This window comes from Acinonyx jubatus, chromosome D4 (genome assembly GCF_027475565.1).
Source record: "Acinonyx jubatus isolate Ajub_Pintada_27869175 chromosome D4, VMU_Ajub_asm_v1.0, whole genome shotgun sequence".
Lineage (NCBI taxonomy): Eukaryota > Metazoa > Chordata > Mammalia > Carnivora > Felidae > Acinonyx > Acinonyx jubatus.
In genome coordinates this window covers 30,452,453-30,466,324 of record NC_069391.1, presented here as the reverse complement: position 1 = coordinate 30,466,324, position 13,872 = coordinate 30,452,453, and the positions used below count along the sequence as shown (strand labels likewise).

At 43.5% G+C, this 13,872-nt stretch overlaps 2 protein-coding genes across 2 annotated transcripts in view; both read right to left on the bottom strand.

The window, feature by feature from the left end:
• GRIN3A (glutamate ionotropic receptor NMDA type subunit 3A) overlaps window positions 1–13,872 on the bottom strand; it is a 168,820-nt gene that overhangs the window by 23,300 nt on the left and 131,648 nt on the right. The window lies entirely within an intron of this gene.
• Window positions 1,479–4,794, bottom strand: PPP3R2 (protein phosphatase 3 regulatory subunit B, beta). Its single transcript, XM_053204863.1, has 2 exons — window positions 4,143–4,794; window positions 1,479–4,111 (listed from the first exon to the last, which is right to left on the bottom strand). Exon 1 carries the CDS (start codon window positions 4,699–4,701, stop codon window positions 4,189–4,191), a length of 513 nt encoding a protein of 170 aa, XP_053060838.1. The 5' UTR covers window positions 4,702–4,794; the 3' UTR covers window positions 1,479–4,111; window positions 4,143–4,188.

The following is a 13,872-nucleotide window of genomic DNA, read 5'->3' as shown; positions in this document are numbered from 1 at the left end:
ACAATCAAAAAGGATGAAATCTTGCCATTTGCAACTATATAGATGTAACTGGAGGGTATTATGCTAAGCGAAATTAGAGAAAGACAAATATCATATGACTCCACTCACATGAGGACTTTAAGAGAGAAAACAGATGAACATAAGGGAAGGGAAACAAAAATAATATAAAAACAGGGGGATAAAACCTAAAGGACTCCTAAATATAGAGAATAAAGAGGGTTGCTGGAGGGGTTGTGGGAGGGGGGATAGGCTAAATGGGTAAGGGGCATTAAGGAATCTACTCCTGAAATCATTGTTGCACCATGTGCTAACTTGGATGTAAATTAAACGATAAATTAAACTTTTTTAATCTTTTCTTAAAAAAAAAAAAAAAGAAAAGAAAAAGGACTGCCTTGCCTAACTCTCCCCACCCACTGCCTGCAATGTGCAGAATGAAAGTGGAGGGGGCTGCTTGCTTCTTGACAGTTCATACCTTTGGTGAAAACTGAGGCTTGATTACATTAATAAGACTATCAGAGGGGCGTCTGGGTGGCTCAGTCGGTTAACAAGTGTCCGACTTCGGCTCAGGTCATGACCTTGTTGTTCATGGGTTCGAGCCCTGCATCGGGCTCTGTGTTGACAGCTCAGAGCCTGGAGCCTGCTTCAGATTCTGTTTCTCCCTCTCTCTGTCCCTCCCCCACTTGCTCTCTGTCTGTCTCTCAAAGATAAATGTTAAAAAAAAATCAAAAACAAAAAAAGACTATCAGAAATAATCTGAAGTGGGTAAATATATCTGAAGTGGGTAAATACAAGAACTATAAAAAATAGGTGGCAATGCGGTGAGGTGGAAAAAGCTCAGTGTTTGGGGTCAGAAAGCCTGGTTTAGGTTCTTGCTTTGCCGTTCACCAGCTGGGAGACCTTGGAGAAGATTCTAGATCTCTCTACAGCATCATCTGTTAAACTGAATGATGGCACCTACTTCACAGTGTTGTTATGACTAAATGATATAACAAATGTAACAATATCTGGGACAGGTGTTCAGTAAGTGTTAACTACCATTATCACCCCAAGAAGCTGTACAGAACTAGATTTGTTGGCAACTGACAATTAACAGAAAAATCAGAGTATTCTAACTTGGAAATGAATGTGATCTTTCTTCCCAAATATCCATACAACCAAACACCTATACAGTCAGATCTTTCCAATTGCTGAAGCTAGGAACAGGCTCTCAGTTCAAGGTCATTGCCATAAAGCCCTGACTGATTGAGCAATTAGCTTGTTAATTCTAGCCAGTCCAAAAGCTGAAATATTTTTCCTCTTCTTGTTAAATTTAAACATGTAACCCAACATGTTTCAAACCCTTGGTCATAATTTAAAATTTCTGTATTTTAATGTGCACATTGCAGAGTACATAAATAATGTCTCCGAGAGGCCTTCTTGGCTAACACTACCATGCTCGCTTTCCTCATGCAAAGATTCCTCCACAAAAATCAAATAGGTTGGGCTTGAATGAGAATCTTTTATTTTTTAAAAAACATTTTAAAAGACTATTTGAAGAACAGGTTTACAGAAATGTGTAGAAAGTATAAAACGTTTGCATATATCCCTTCTTGCCTACACAGCTTCAGTTAGTAACTTCTTCAAGGGGTGCATTTCTTTCAAGTGATGGACCAACTTGATAGGTTTATTGTTAACTAAATTGCGTCATTTACATTAGGCCCACTCTTTGTGTCGTGCCTTTTATGGAGTTTTCCAAAATGGGCAATGTCATATATTCATCATTAGAGTATCATACAGAACAGTTTTGCACTCCTAAATATGCCCTGTGCTCCACCCGTCCATCTTCCTCTCCTTCGGGGCTTCTGGCAACCTCTGACCTGATCTTTTTATCAGAATGAGGGTCTTTCATTTTAACTTTCTCCAGTCAAGAAGTCTTTGTTCCTTCTGCAAATGAGAGGGTGGGAAGGACTATGACATTGCTTCCTTTCTGGATTAGGATTACACAAATATTCAGTTAATTTTAGAGTGGTATGGCTGAGTACTTAGTAAGGGTTCAAAAAGAACCAATAGGCCTCCTGTTTCATACACACACACACACACACACACACACACACACACATGAATGGAATGGAAGGGAATTAGAATGAACCCATTGTGTTCTAGGCACTTTACATGTTTTATTTATTTTTATTTATTTTTTTAGTAGGCTCTACACCTACTTACAACACCTAGATCAAGAATCGTATGGTCTACTGACCGAGACAACCATGTTTTATCTTTTCGAATCCTCTAAATAACCATAGGAGGGATCCTTGTTTTAATTAGGAGAAAGGACACTGAGAGGTTAAGAAACTTGCTCATGCTCACACAGCTAATAAGTGACTGTCATAAAAACCCAGTTGTAAATGAATCCAAACCCAGTTGTGTCTGAACCTTTGAATGATGTTATCCTGCAATGGGGGGTATGGCTCATAACACTACAGGGTTGGTACCATTTACTAATCATTAATACATTAGGACCGCACAGGAATTAAGGGGACAAAGAATCCTATCTTTTGTGGTTCCAAGATAATCTACTAAATAAAAAGTAGGGGAGCCTTTGGCAGATGGGTGCCCTGACAGTAATTAAAATTGTGGATTTTTCTTACTTTTGTTTTTTCAAGACTAGCTACTGTCTTCTTCAAAACATAGGAATAATAATATCTTTCAAATAGATCTTCCTCATCCTGAGCAACGTCACCTGAGTTTTGTCCAGTGTAGGGAGAGTATGTCTCATTGTCCTGGTGTTTTGAGACCAGGGGGAGTGTCCACTCTGAGGAAGAGGATTGGTGGGAAGTGGCAGATGCTGGGACCAAGGACAGCTTGTTTTCTGAGAACTGACAGTAAGTGGGGCCTTGGAGAGCTGGTAACATCTGGGATACAGGCAGTGGTAGATTTACTGGTACGATGGTTCTCCAACAGAACAAAACAAAAACCTTTTGCTCCTGTGATATACTAGTTCCACCACAACCAATTTCAAACTATCGACATGACATCACTGAACACAGGGGTAGGAAGAGATGCATACACACTGATCCAGTGTGAACAGGCTCTGGTACACCCTTTGGCTGCAGATTTATTAGGGTGTGAGGAATGAAAAGTCCTCCCTTCTCTCAGTTTCCCTGCCAGGCCCCAGGTCTTATGTTTAAAGCTAAGTTTTAGTCAGTGCAGACAGCACTCACCCTGCCTGCTGCCGAGATGTTTGCCCATCTCTTCATCTTTTGAGTACCAGGAGCAACACCACTTCAGCATCCCAGGGGAAGCCTGCTGCAGCTGAGATCTTCACTGACTCTGCCTTGTGGAAAGAATGACTCTGAATCTGTCCCCTTCCCTTTAATTGGGGGTTGGCGGGTGGTGGTGAATTTTGGAGGTGAGAGCTTTCTAAGAAGGTCCCTGCCCTGTCTGTCTGGAAGCAACCTTAACCAAACTTAATATTGGGGGCGGGTCACCCATCCTGAAAGACTGACCACCACTGAGGCTGATAGTTGGGCTGGGCATTCAGTCCAGGGTTAGTATTTCTTGCAAGAGCCCTGAGACCAGCCTCTGGGCAGGAGCTGGAACAATGAGACAGGAGGAGCCCTTCAGACATGTTCAGGAATTTCTGGATGAAGATGGGAAGGGGGCTGCAGCCTGGGAAAGGGAAGGATGGGCTTTCCCTGTCCAGAGAGAGCTGCTTAAAAGGTGCTCAGCCAAGATAAATATATTTATTCCTGTTGCCACAATAGGAAGTTAACAATCTGTCAAAAAATACCTGGATACCACAGATAAATGAAAGTAGTTCACCTAACACCTGACTGAAATTGTGCAGTTTTCTCCATATACAAGCATGAGAAGTAGAGGCAAAGAAGTGTATATATTCTTATTTTTGAAGTTTTCAACTTCTTCTTGACTCTTTATAGTTTGGTTTCTGGATCAAAGCAAAGCAAAAGACGTTTATAAAAGCCATTTGTTTTTCTTTCCCCACCACGCTCCTCTGGGGTGTTACCCTGAAGCACTGAGAGAAGAATTAATAACACCGAGCTGGTCATGAGGTTCACGTTAGACAATGTGGCTTCACAAAGAGAAACACTTCCAAATAAGTCAAGAGAGACAGGTGCTGGGCTGCCTGGAGCTGATCTTGAAAGAGACAGGTTAAGTGAGAGTTGGTGGGTGGTGCTCTTAAAAAAAGGCTCACACAGTTACCACCAACTTCTTGTGGACCTCCAGGTTTCCGACCACGGCACTGAATTCCTCGAAGGATATTCTCCCGTCGCCATCCCTGTCCAGGATGATGATAGTTTTGTCCACGATCTGCTGTAACTGCCAGTCTTGCAGGTTGTTCCTCACCATCATCTTCAGCACCTGGAACAGCTCCCCGTTGGAAATGTAGCCGTCTTTATCCATGTCGTAGATGCTGAAGGCAAACCTCAACTTCTGCTCCTCGTCCCCCCTGACGCTGAACTGGGAGGTCCCCACGACGAACTCCTCAAAGTCCACCTCTCCATTGCCGTCGGTGTCGAAGACGTCGATCACTCGCTGCACCAACGGGTTCTGCCGCAGCTCGGGCAGGGACAAGAACTCGTCCACGCTCAGAGAGCCCGAACAGTCCAAGTCCAGCTTCTTAAACCTCTTGCTCAGCCTTTTAATTTCATCGTGGTTGAAGTGGGAACACATCTCCGTCGGGTAACTAGCTTCATTTCCCATCGTGGATGCAGGCACCCGTTCGCAGGGGCGGTGGGCGCGGGCGGGTTCAGGCTGGACAGTTGCGCGGTGGGAGGGCGAGGCTGGCTTGGAGGGCTCGCGGGACACCCACGACCAGACGGAACAGGGAGGGAGGGGGAGGGAACACGGAGCGGAGGGGGAGAAGCCAGGAGGATGGGTAGGAGAGAGTGGAGGGTGGAGCGGGGTGAGGACAGGTGTGGGGGTTTGGGGGGGTGGTGGATGGATGCCCAGCACAGCAAGGCTGAGAGGATGCCACGCCCTCCTTCCTTCCCTCCACCACTGGTGGTTTTCTCCCTAGCCCCCTTGCTAGTATTTTATCTTCTCACTTTCTCTCTTTTCCTTAGAAAGTAAATTCCAACGGGGCAGTATCCCCAGCACAGGGCCTGACATGCAGTATGTACTTAATAAACATACATATCAAATAACTGAGTGAGCAGCAGTCAAGGGCTCTTTATGCAAGCCTCGTGTAAGGTCTAAATGAGATGATACATCAAAGTCTTGGTGATTATACATACTTCCTAAATTCTCCGGGGGAGGGGAAGCCACAATTGACATCCTTCCTACGGTGGTCACTGACCTGTTTCAGGACATGGGGTTCAGGGTCTTTGTAAGAGACCACCCAGATGTCACACGTAATTTCTCACATGGATCACTTATAGGCAGTAACATATTCTTGAGGAGTACACACAATGCTGAACTCAGGGCATTTTTCAAGAAGACACAGTTCCCAAGAATACAGCCTTGGTCGTTCTATTACTTGGAATCCGTCATCTTGGCCTTCATCTTTGTTGAACTGGTGCCTGGTGGCTCTCCTGCTTTGGGAATGGCTGTAATGTGCCCAGAGAAGCCTTTTGCAGGTTTTGAGAGTGACAGTGGCCCTTACACTGTCTCTTCTCCCTTTGCTTAAACTGGATTTGTCCTTTCTGTTAAAGATTAATCTCACACGCTGCCCCTCCCTCCCCATATTCCTTTTTCCTTTAGGAGCACATCAGTTATCCTGAATGCATAAGAAATAAACATGATTCCAGAGCAAATTTGATTCAAAGGGACTAGGGGGAACCCCAGGCCACTAAATCAAACTGAAGGGGGCAAACATTCACTTAAAAAATGTTAGCACCTCCTTTGTGCTTTAAGTAAAGCCAAAATAACACTCTAGAGGCAAGCATGCTTTAACTGGCACAAACAAAGCCATGGGATGAATACCTCACCACAAGATCTAGACAGTTTAAGGAGAAGAAAGAAAAGGTCTGTAGGCTAAAATATTTAACTTACTAAATTATTATCCCAACTGACTGAATTAACTACATCTGAAAGAAACATGATAGGGTGGAAAAAAAAAAATCTAAGACAGAACAACCCAGCATCAGATCTGAAAACTGCCCACTTAGTAGCAGTAAATCCTTACACCTTGAAAAACATCAGTTTTCCCATCTGTAAAATCAGCTAATAATACATTTTGTATAGCTGGATGAGGATTAAAGCTGATATTACCCAAAATGATAAAACATTATCGTTGTTATTTTTATTATTACTAATTTCAGTACTATTTAGCCTGCAGGTAGAGATGAGGTCTTAAAGAACAGTGGCGGCCTGGGCACTCATGTGTATGGATGTCATTTGATGAGCACCCTTGTGCGCCTTTTACAGTATGCTACTCACTGCTCTCACACTTTATCAGCAGCAACTTTGGCTCCTCTGGTTCAGCACACTCCTTGAGGACTGCCTGCAGACCTCCTATCGCAGGCTAGAGGAACACAGCGACCGACCTCACTGGCCCATCAAGCACCCTTACAGAGCCCTCACCAACTTTCCCCTGGTGGGCATCACTTGGAAAGGAGTTATTCGTGGGGGAAACTTTTAGTAAGCGTATTCCTCTATTCCTCTATGTGTCTTGTTAGGAAGTAGTGAGGGGTCGTGGAGAGAGCATAAGAATTCAACAGACCAAGTTCCAGTCTTTGTTCTGCCCCGATTAGCTGTGAGCCCTTAGAGGAGCCATTACTGTCCCAGCCTCTGTGTCCTAAACTGTACAACGGTGACAGTAATTGTAACTGCCTTCTCCATTGCATGTGGTTATTCTGAGAGGAAGATGACGGAGTGCATGTAGAAATGTTACATAAGAGAAGTGTTGTCACAAGAGTTACCTAATGGTCAAACAGACGGTATCAGGAAGATGGTACCGCTTCACTAAAATAATTCAGTGTGCACCCAAGAAGTGCCCTACTCCTGCCTTGCGGAGGATGTAACCTCATGCTGATCTTAGGTTTTAGTCAATGTGCCGTTGAGTTCCCCACTGCGCCACTGTCCTCGGGCATTATTATGGGGCTCAGTGCCATGGTTTCAATTTTCTCTGGCTGTTATCCTCAGTCATTTTCACTGTTACTCTTTCTGTTTATTACTGTGGAGGGATCTGGACTGTCAGACATTCATTGCAGTAAGTAAATTAAAAGGGTTGACTGATTGTTTTGGAAGAAATCAGGAGCCTGATAGCACTTCCATTTCAGCAAGCCATTTTTCCCCGCCCTCAAACGTTCAGGTAAAGAACTATGAGATGGTTGTGTGCAAAAATAACGGACATTGGGAAATAAAACCAACAGAAATGGAAGTGAGGAGTCCTGTGGCTCACTTAAACCTTCATCTTCCAAGTTAGTCAGGAGAATGGGTTTCCGAGCAGTATCACACAGCCATTCTGGGAGCTTCACAGGTGGTTGTTGACCTTGACCTGGAAGCCTTCACCTATCTGTGATGTTGCCAATCACCATACTGGCCCATCCTTACAGACTGTGGAACCACTCAGCCCTGAGGTTAAAACCTTTTCTGAGCATCAGATTTCTCATCTGCAAAAAGCAGGAATAATATAATGGTGTCACGGTGTTATTTTAGGTTTAGGTGAGAGAACATCTACAATAATAAAGCCATCTACATTAGCACACCAAAACACAGTAGGTGCTCAATACCTTTTGTACCCTATCTCCTTTATTTTCCCTTTCTTCCTTCTTTATTTGCTTTCTCCGAAGCAGATGTTTGGCCCTGGCTATATGTGTTTATTTTTCACAAGGATGTGACAAACCTTTTTTCAAGTATATATCGAACACCTACTGTGTGCCAGGCCCTGTGCCAGCTAATGGGTCTTTAGTTGGTAAACAAGATACAGTCCCTTGAGAAATATACAGCTTTGCTATTGAGAAATCTACACTTTAATAAATAATGTGACTACAAGGATGTAGCACTATCTGGTCAGTCTTTTATGTTTATCATGTGTATTCAAAAGGATCAAGGGTATTGTTTGATTTTCTTTTGTAATTCTGGCATGGTGTTTAATATGGGTAATGGTTTTCAATCACCGTTTTGTTATTTAACAACTCTGTGATCTTGGGCAGAATTACTTATTTGAATCACTGCCCATCTCTAAAACAAGGACAATGATTGCTAACTCATAGCGTCATTTTCAGGATTAAATGAGATAGAGCACATAAAGAATTAGGCTCAAGGTCTAGCATATAGTAGGTACAAAAATTATAGGTGCTATAATTATTGCCTGCATTAGGTTTGCCTGGAAAATTTTAATAGATGATTTACACAAATGTAAATGCAGCTATAGTCATCATTTGTTTTCTCCATGAATATTTATTGAACACCTACTATAGGACAGGCATACAATAGTGATCTAAAGCAGATAATTTTCCAACTGTCTCTGTCCCCATAGAGCTTATAGTTTTGCAGGGAATATGGACATTAACCAAATTACCATGACCAGAAATGTTAAAGGGGTGCCTGCAGTGAGTGTTGCAGGTAAGAGGTAACACAGTAGGAATTTGTGGTGCCACAGGAGTTTACACAATGGGAATTTGATCTGGTCAGAAAGATAAACTAAACCTTTATTGGGGAAGTGATGGTCGAGCTGAAATGTCAAGGACTAGAAGAAATTAACTGGATGTTCTAGGCAGGGATGAGTGTTCCAGGAAGAAGGAACTACATGTACAAAGGCCCTGGGGCAGGGGGAGCATATCAAGTAGGAGACCTTAAAAAAGGCCAGAACAGGGAGGTCAAAGGAGAGCATGGTATTAGATGAAGTGAAGAAATGTCTGACTATTCCCCAGACACTGAAGAAAGTGCAACATTTATTCAATCATTCCTTACAGGGCATCATGCATCCAATCATGTTTCTTCAACATGTAGAGCATTGAGAGCATTCAGGGATGGTCCCTACTCAAAGCTTACTGACTGCTGAGTGAACTGAGGCATTAGAGTTATACTTAATTATAACACAAGATGGAAAAGATGTCATCAGAGGTATAAGAGATAAGAACTATAAGAATTCAGAGAATTGAGAAATTGTTGAGAAATTCCTAGCATTCTTGCTGGGAACAAATGGAGGAAGACTTTTCTTTGTAAGAAGTATTGTTTGATTCTGATGAAGGCAAGGGGGAAAGGTACCCTAACCACACGAGTGGGAAAGGGAGGAGTGGAGTTAGTAGCAACCTGTGCAGTGTGGCTGAAGTACTTGAATAAAATATCAAAGTGAAATGGACAGAACCAGATCAACAAGAGTTCTGAACGTTTGGCCAAGACATCTGGTTTCTATAGGACACAGAAAGAGTAGCTGAAAGCACAGAAGAATGACTGAATCAGAATTTTGTTTTAGAAAGATTAATACGGCACTGTGAAGGGTGAGCTGAACAGGGGAGAGACCGACAGCTGGGAGAGCAGCTAGCAACCAAGGACCACTGCATGTGCTTGTCTGGAAAATGAGAGCTTGTGCTAGGCTCTCGGCTCAACAGCTCAACAGCTAGGCTGAAAGAGGCGCTGGAGATGAAAGGAGAGGTGTATTTGTCTGCTCGGCTGTCACAGCAAAGTATCACAAACCAGGGCTTAAGCAGAAGTTGATGGTCGCCCAGTTCTGGAGATTAGAAGTCTGAAGTCAAGATGTCAGCAGGACTATGTTCCCTCTGAGAGCCATAGAGGACTCCTCCTTTGCTTATTCTGAGCATCTGCGATTTTAATGGCAATCTTTGGCATCCCTTGGTTTGCAGCTGCATAAATCCAATTCTGTCTCACGGTCATGGTGTTCTCGCTGTGTCTAACTCTACAGAGGAACTGTCTTCTTATAAGGACATGGGTCATGCTGGATTAAGGAGCCATGCTTCTACAGTATGACCACATCTCAATTTAACTAACCGTGTCTGCAGTGACCCTATTTCCAAACCAGGACTTGTTCTGAGGTACCAGGGGATTAGTTCTTTAAGACCTCAACGTGTCTTTTTGGGGGACACAATTCAACCCATATCACCAGGCCTGAAGTCTTACTAGATAGAAGGATGAAAGGAGGGAGCAGAGGTGAGGCTCCAGATGTGATTGTATGGGCTTCTCTGGCTGACTAGTCCTGTGCTAAGATGTTGCAGGAAGCCATCTATAATGGGTGATAAGAGGGGCACATTTATGAGTCCCTGGGCTCCCCAGTGATGCTGCCTTGTCATCTAGCATGTCCTGAAATCCCACCAATTCCTACAGCTGTATGGGGATAAAGTGTCTTCAGAGGCGTTGGATATGACAGAGGAAATGTGAAGGCAATTTGTCACATTGTTAGACTTGGGAACAAAGGTGAGGAACAAAAAAGATGGCTTTTCTGATAGTTGGTGACACTTCACATCATAGCCACTAGATGGCAATCTTCACACATTTCCAAGCTTTCTGTTTTTTTTCCAAGCCAGAATCTTTAGAGCATGGAAGCAAATACTTCTTAGCACAGGGAATAATTAGGGAGGAGTCTCATTTCATGTGATTCGCCTATAGATTTCAGTGTGTGGAAATCTTAAAAAGTGGAAGGAAGACTCTCTCACAGTAGTCTTAACCAGTTTGAGCACTATTCATATCTTTTGGTTGCACAGTAAATAACTATCCATAAATATTCATGAGTCTACGGAACATAACCAGGGGAAAAGCAAAAACTGTTAACGGTATTTGGTCCCAGCTATAATTTATGCCCAAGCATCTCTGGTATATAAAGGAGGAGACCCTTATTCTAAGAGCTCTGTTTACTTGGTCATTAGCAAGGGTGAAGAGGGCACTCGCTAGAATTAGTTTTTCCTTGTAATAAAATTCAAAACTTTTGTCATATATTGTAAGCAGAGAGCAACAGAGAAACAGCCCTACCTTTGTGAAGATGTGGCGTGAGAGGAAAACAACACGGGAGAATGGTAGGTCTCCAGCCTGTCCGCCCAGCAACTGCACTTTGAAAAACCACTGACCACATTTAAAGAAAAAGAGTTCCTGCTGTTTGTTTAAACATCTGATTTCAGTGCATCTTAATGATCTGCATAAACTACCTTCAGGTTTCCCCACTCAAGTCTAGAAGCTGGTTTTGAAGAAAGGAATACTATGATATAATAGCTGGTTAATCCAGCACTTACAAGGTAGAAAATTCCAGAATCATGTCTTTCTCAAGTCCTCCAGTAAAACAGTCTTCAGTTTTATAACGTATGTAACTAATACATAAGAGTCTTTATGTTGGGATTGTAAGATGCTTGTAATTATAAGATGCTTATACTTCCTGACACTGCTTTTTTGGAGATGGGTCCAAGAGGGAGGGTGCACCAACTGTAATTTCTTGCATGTGCTTGTTATTTACCACATATTTTTTCTTCTGCACACGTAGCTCTATACTTAGGGAAAGAGGAGCGAACATTTATTAAGCGAAGTATTCTTCTGAAAATAGCTCATTAAATATATTTCACTACTTATAAGTAGATTCTACTACTATCTATCCCCAGTTTGGGGGTAAGGATCTGAAGTTTTAGAAGTCGCATGGCTTGCATGGATACACAGTGATGGAGCAGGGCATCAAACCTCAGTATGTCTACTTTTGGAGCTGCAAGTCTTTTAGTTATTTCAGACTGCCTTCCATATGGAGATTTTAAAAGATGCCCCTGCTCTCCTGGGGGTAGCAGGGGGCTATGAGGCAGAACACAAGGAAAGGTGGCCATCTGTGATTTCAGAATCCCTGAGGAGGGCACCACTAAAAGGGCATAAAGTCGTGTCCATCCAGCATGATTGGGTGCAGTGTCTCTGGAGGATGGGGCCAAACTGCATTGCTTTCCCAGGCCTCAGTGCCTTGCTCATGCTCAGACTGGAAGGTTCCTCCTGCTACAAGGGTTACCTCCTCCAGGAAGCCTTCTCAGATTCCTTCTTCCTCTTCCATGAGTGATTCACAGGCTTGCCTGTGCTACCTCTCTCTCTTATATCTCCTGCTGCTGCCGCCCCTGTGACGGTGTCGGGTAGGGGGTTTGTTCGCAGATCTGTCTCCCTGCCTCTGGCTTCTGTATTCATCTCTGCATCAGCTGCACCTCGTGCAGGGCTGGCACACAGGAGGTCAGTACATGTTTGCTGATGAATGGCTGGCTGGCTGGCTGGATGAATGAATCCGTTCTGGTAGCAGAGTAAAAGAAAGTGAGGCCTTTCGGAGACTGGCCTCCCTTTCTTCATGTGCAATCCCACTCCACATCATAAAAGGACACACGTAGCGCTTTGTGCTTCTTCACGTTTCCAGAAAGCACTACCTGGATAGGTTCCATCTGACCTTATGCTTGGCTTAAATATTAAACTTAATTACTTAGGCTATTCCAAGGGAAGCACTCAGCTGTCAAGGTGGCTCCCGACATACACGGGTTTTCAATTTAAAGCAATCTACAGTCATTAACTCTCCTTGCCTCACCATAACTTTCATCAGGTTGAATAGCAGTGACATTTTAAATTGAAAAAGGAATGGGTAGGGATGAGAGGGGCAGGAGGCTGTTGAGATGTGACCTAGTTGTCAAGAGCAGAACAGACTGCATGGAAACTCACCCCTCCCCCACCCCCATACTATTTCCTTTGGGTTTTTAAAGATAAACTGGAAAGAAAATTGACCAGTATTAAAGCTTCTTTTTCTTCTTTTTAATGTTTATTTATTTTGACAGAGAGAGAGAGAGACAGAGAGACAGAGAGAGACAGAGAGACACAGAGAGAGAGAGAGAGAGAGAGAGAGAGAGAGAGAGAGAGAGAGAGAGAGAGCGTGACCAGAGGAGGGGCAGAGAGAGATGGAGAGAGAGAATCCCAAGCAGGCTCTGCACTGTCAGCACAGAGCCTGATTGATGTGTGTGTGACCATGAGATCATGACCTGAGCTGAATCAAGAGTTGGGACATTTGGCGTGCCTGGGTGGCTCAGTTGGTTAAGCATCTCTGACTCTTGGTTTCAGCTCAGGTCGTGATCTCACGGTTCGTGAGTTCAAGCCCCACATCGGGCTCCACGCTGACACTGTGGAGCCTGCTTGGGAATCTCTCTCCCCCCCTCTCTCTGCCTCTCGCCTTCTCACTTTCTCTGTCTCTCTCGAAATAAATAAATAAACATAAACAAATAATAAAAAAAAAAAGAGTTGGGATGCTTAACTGACCGAGCCACCCAGGTACCCCGGCATTGAAGCTTCTTGATGTGACCCATGCGATTTTTTTGGGTTTCAGTGTTCTAGTTGACTAACCCTTTCCTCTTCCCCCACCCCCAAAATTAATAGAGGGAAGAATGTATCTATCATGAGAAAACTCTGTTTTCTCCATGAACAGTATTAGAAAGTTTTACATGGGATGCACGTTTTGGTGGTCTGGGGTAGTCGTCAGAGATAGAGAGCCCAGACTGGAGGCCAGTCAGTTCCCTGTCCTTCTTCCAGGACCCATCTCTTCAGCTAGTTAAGTCAGGATCCCTCTAAATGTATCAGCTTGAGAAGCACAGCATTCTCTAAGCTGCACAAGCTACGCAGCTCAATCTTAAGGTGAAGAAACAAGCTTAAGAGAACCTAAGTGATTTCCTTATTAGATGACGTTCAGGATTGGGAAGGCCATGGATGGAGAAATTTTAGGGATGTAGTGAAAGTCAAGTTGAGGATGAGCTCAGGATGGAATGGTGGCAAGTTTCTTATGGTGCACTTTCCTTGGTATTCAGAAACACCGAAAAGTACAATGATTTGCTTTTAGACTGCTCCAAAATTTACTTCTCCTTTTCCTTATACCATGTAATCAAGGCCTCTGAATTCCCGAGATGGAACTCCTTTCATGGCAATGTCCAACTTCCTGCTTAGTATGTATTTGTTTCCCACATATAACAACACAAGGAGACACCTGGATTC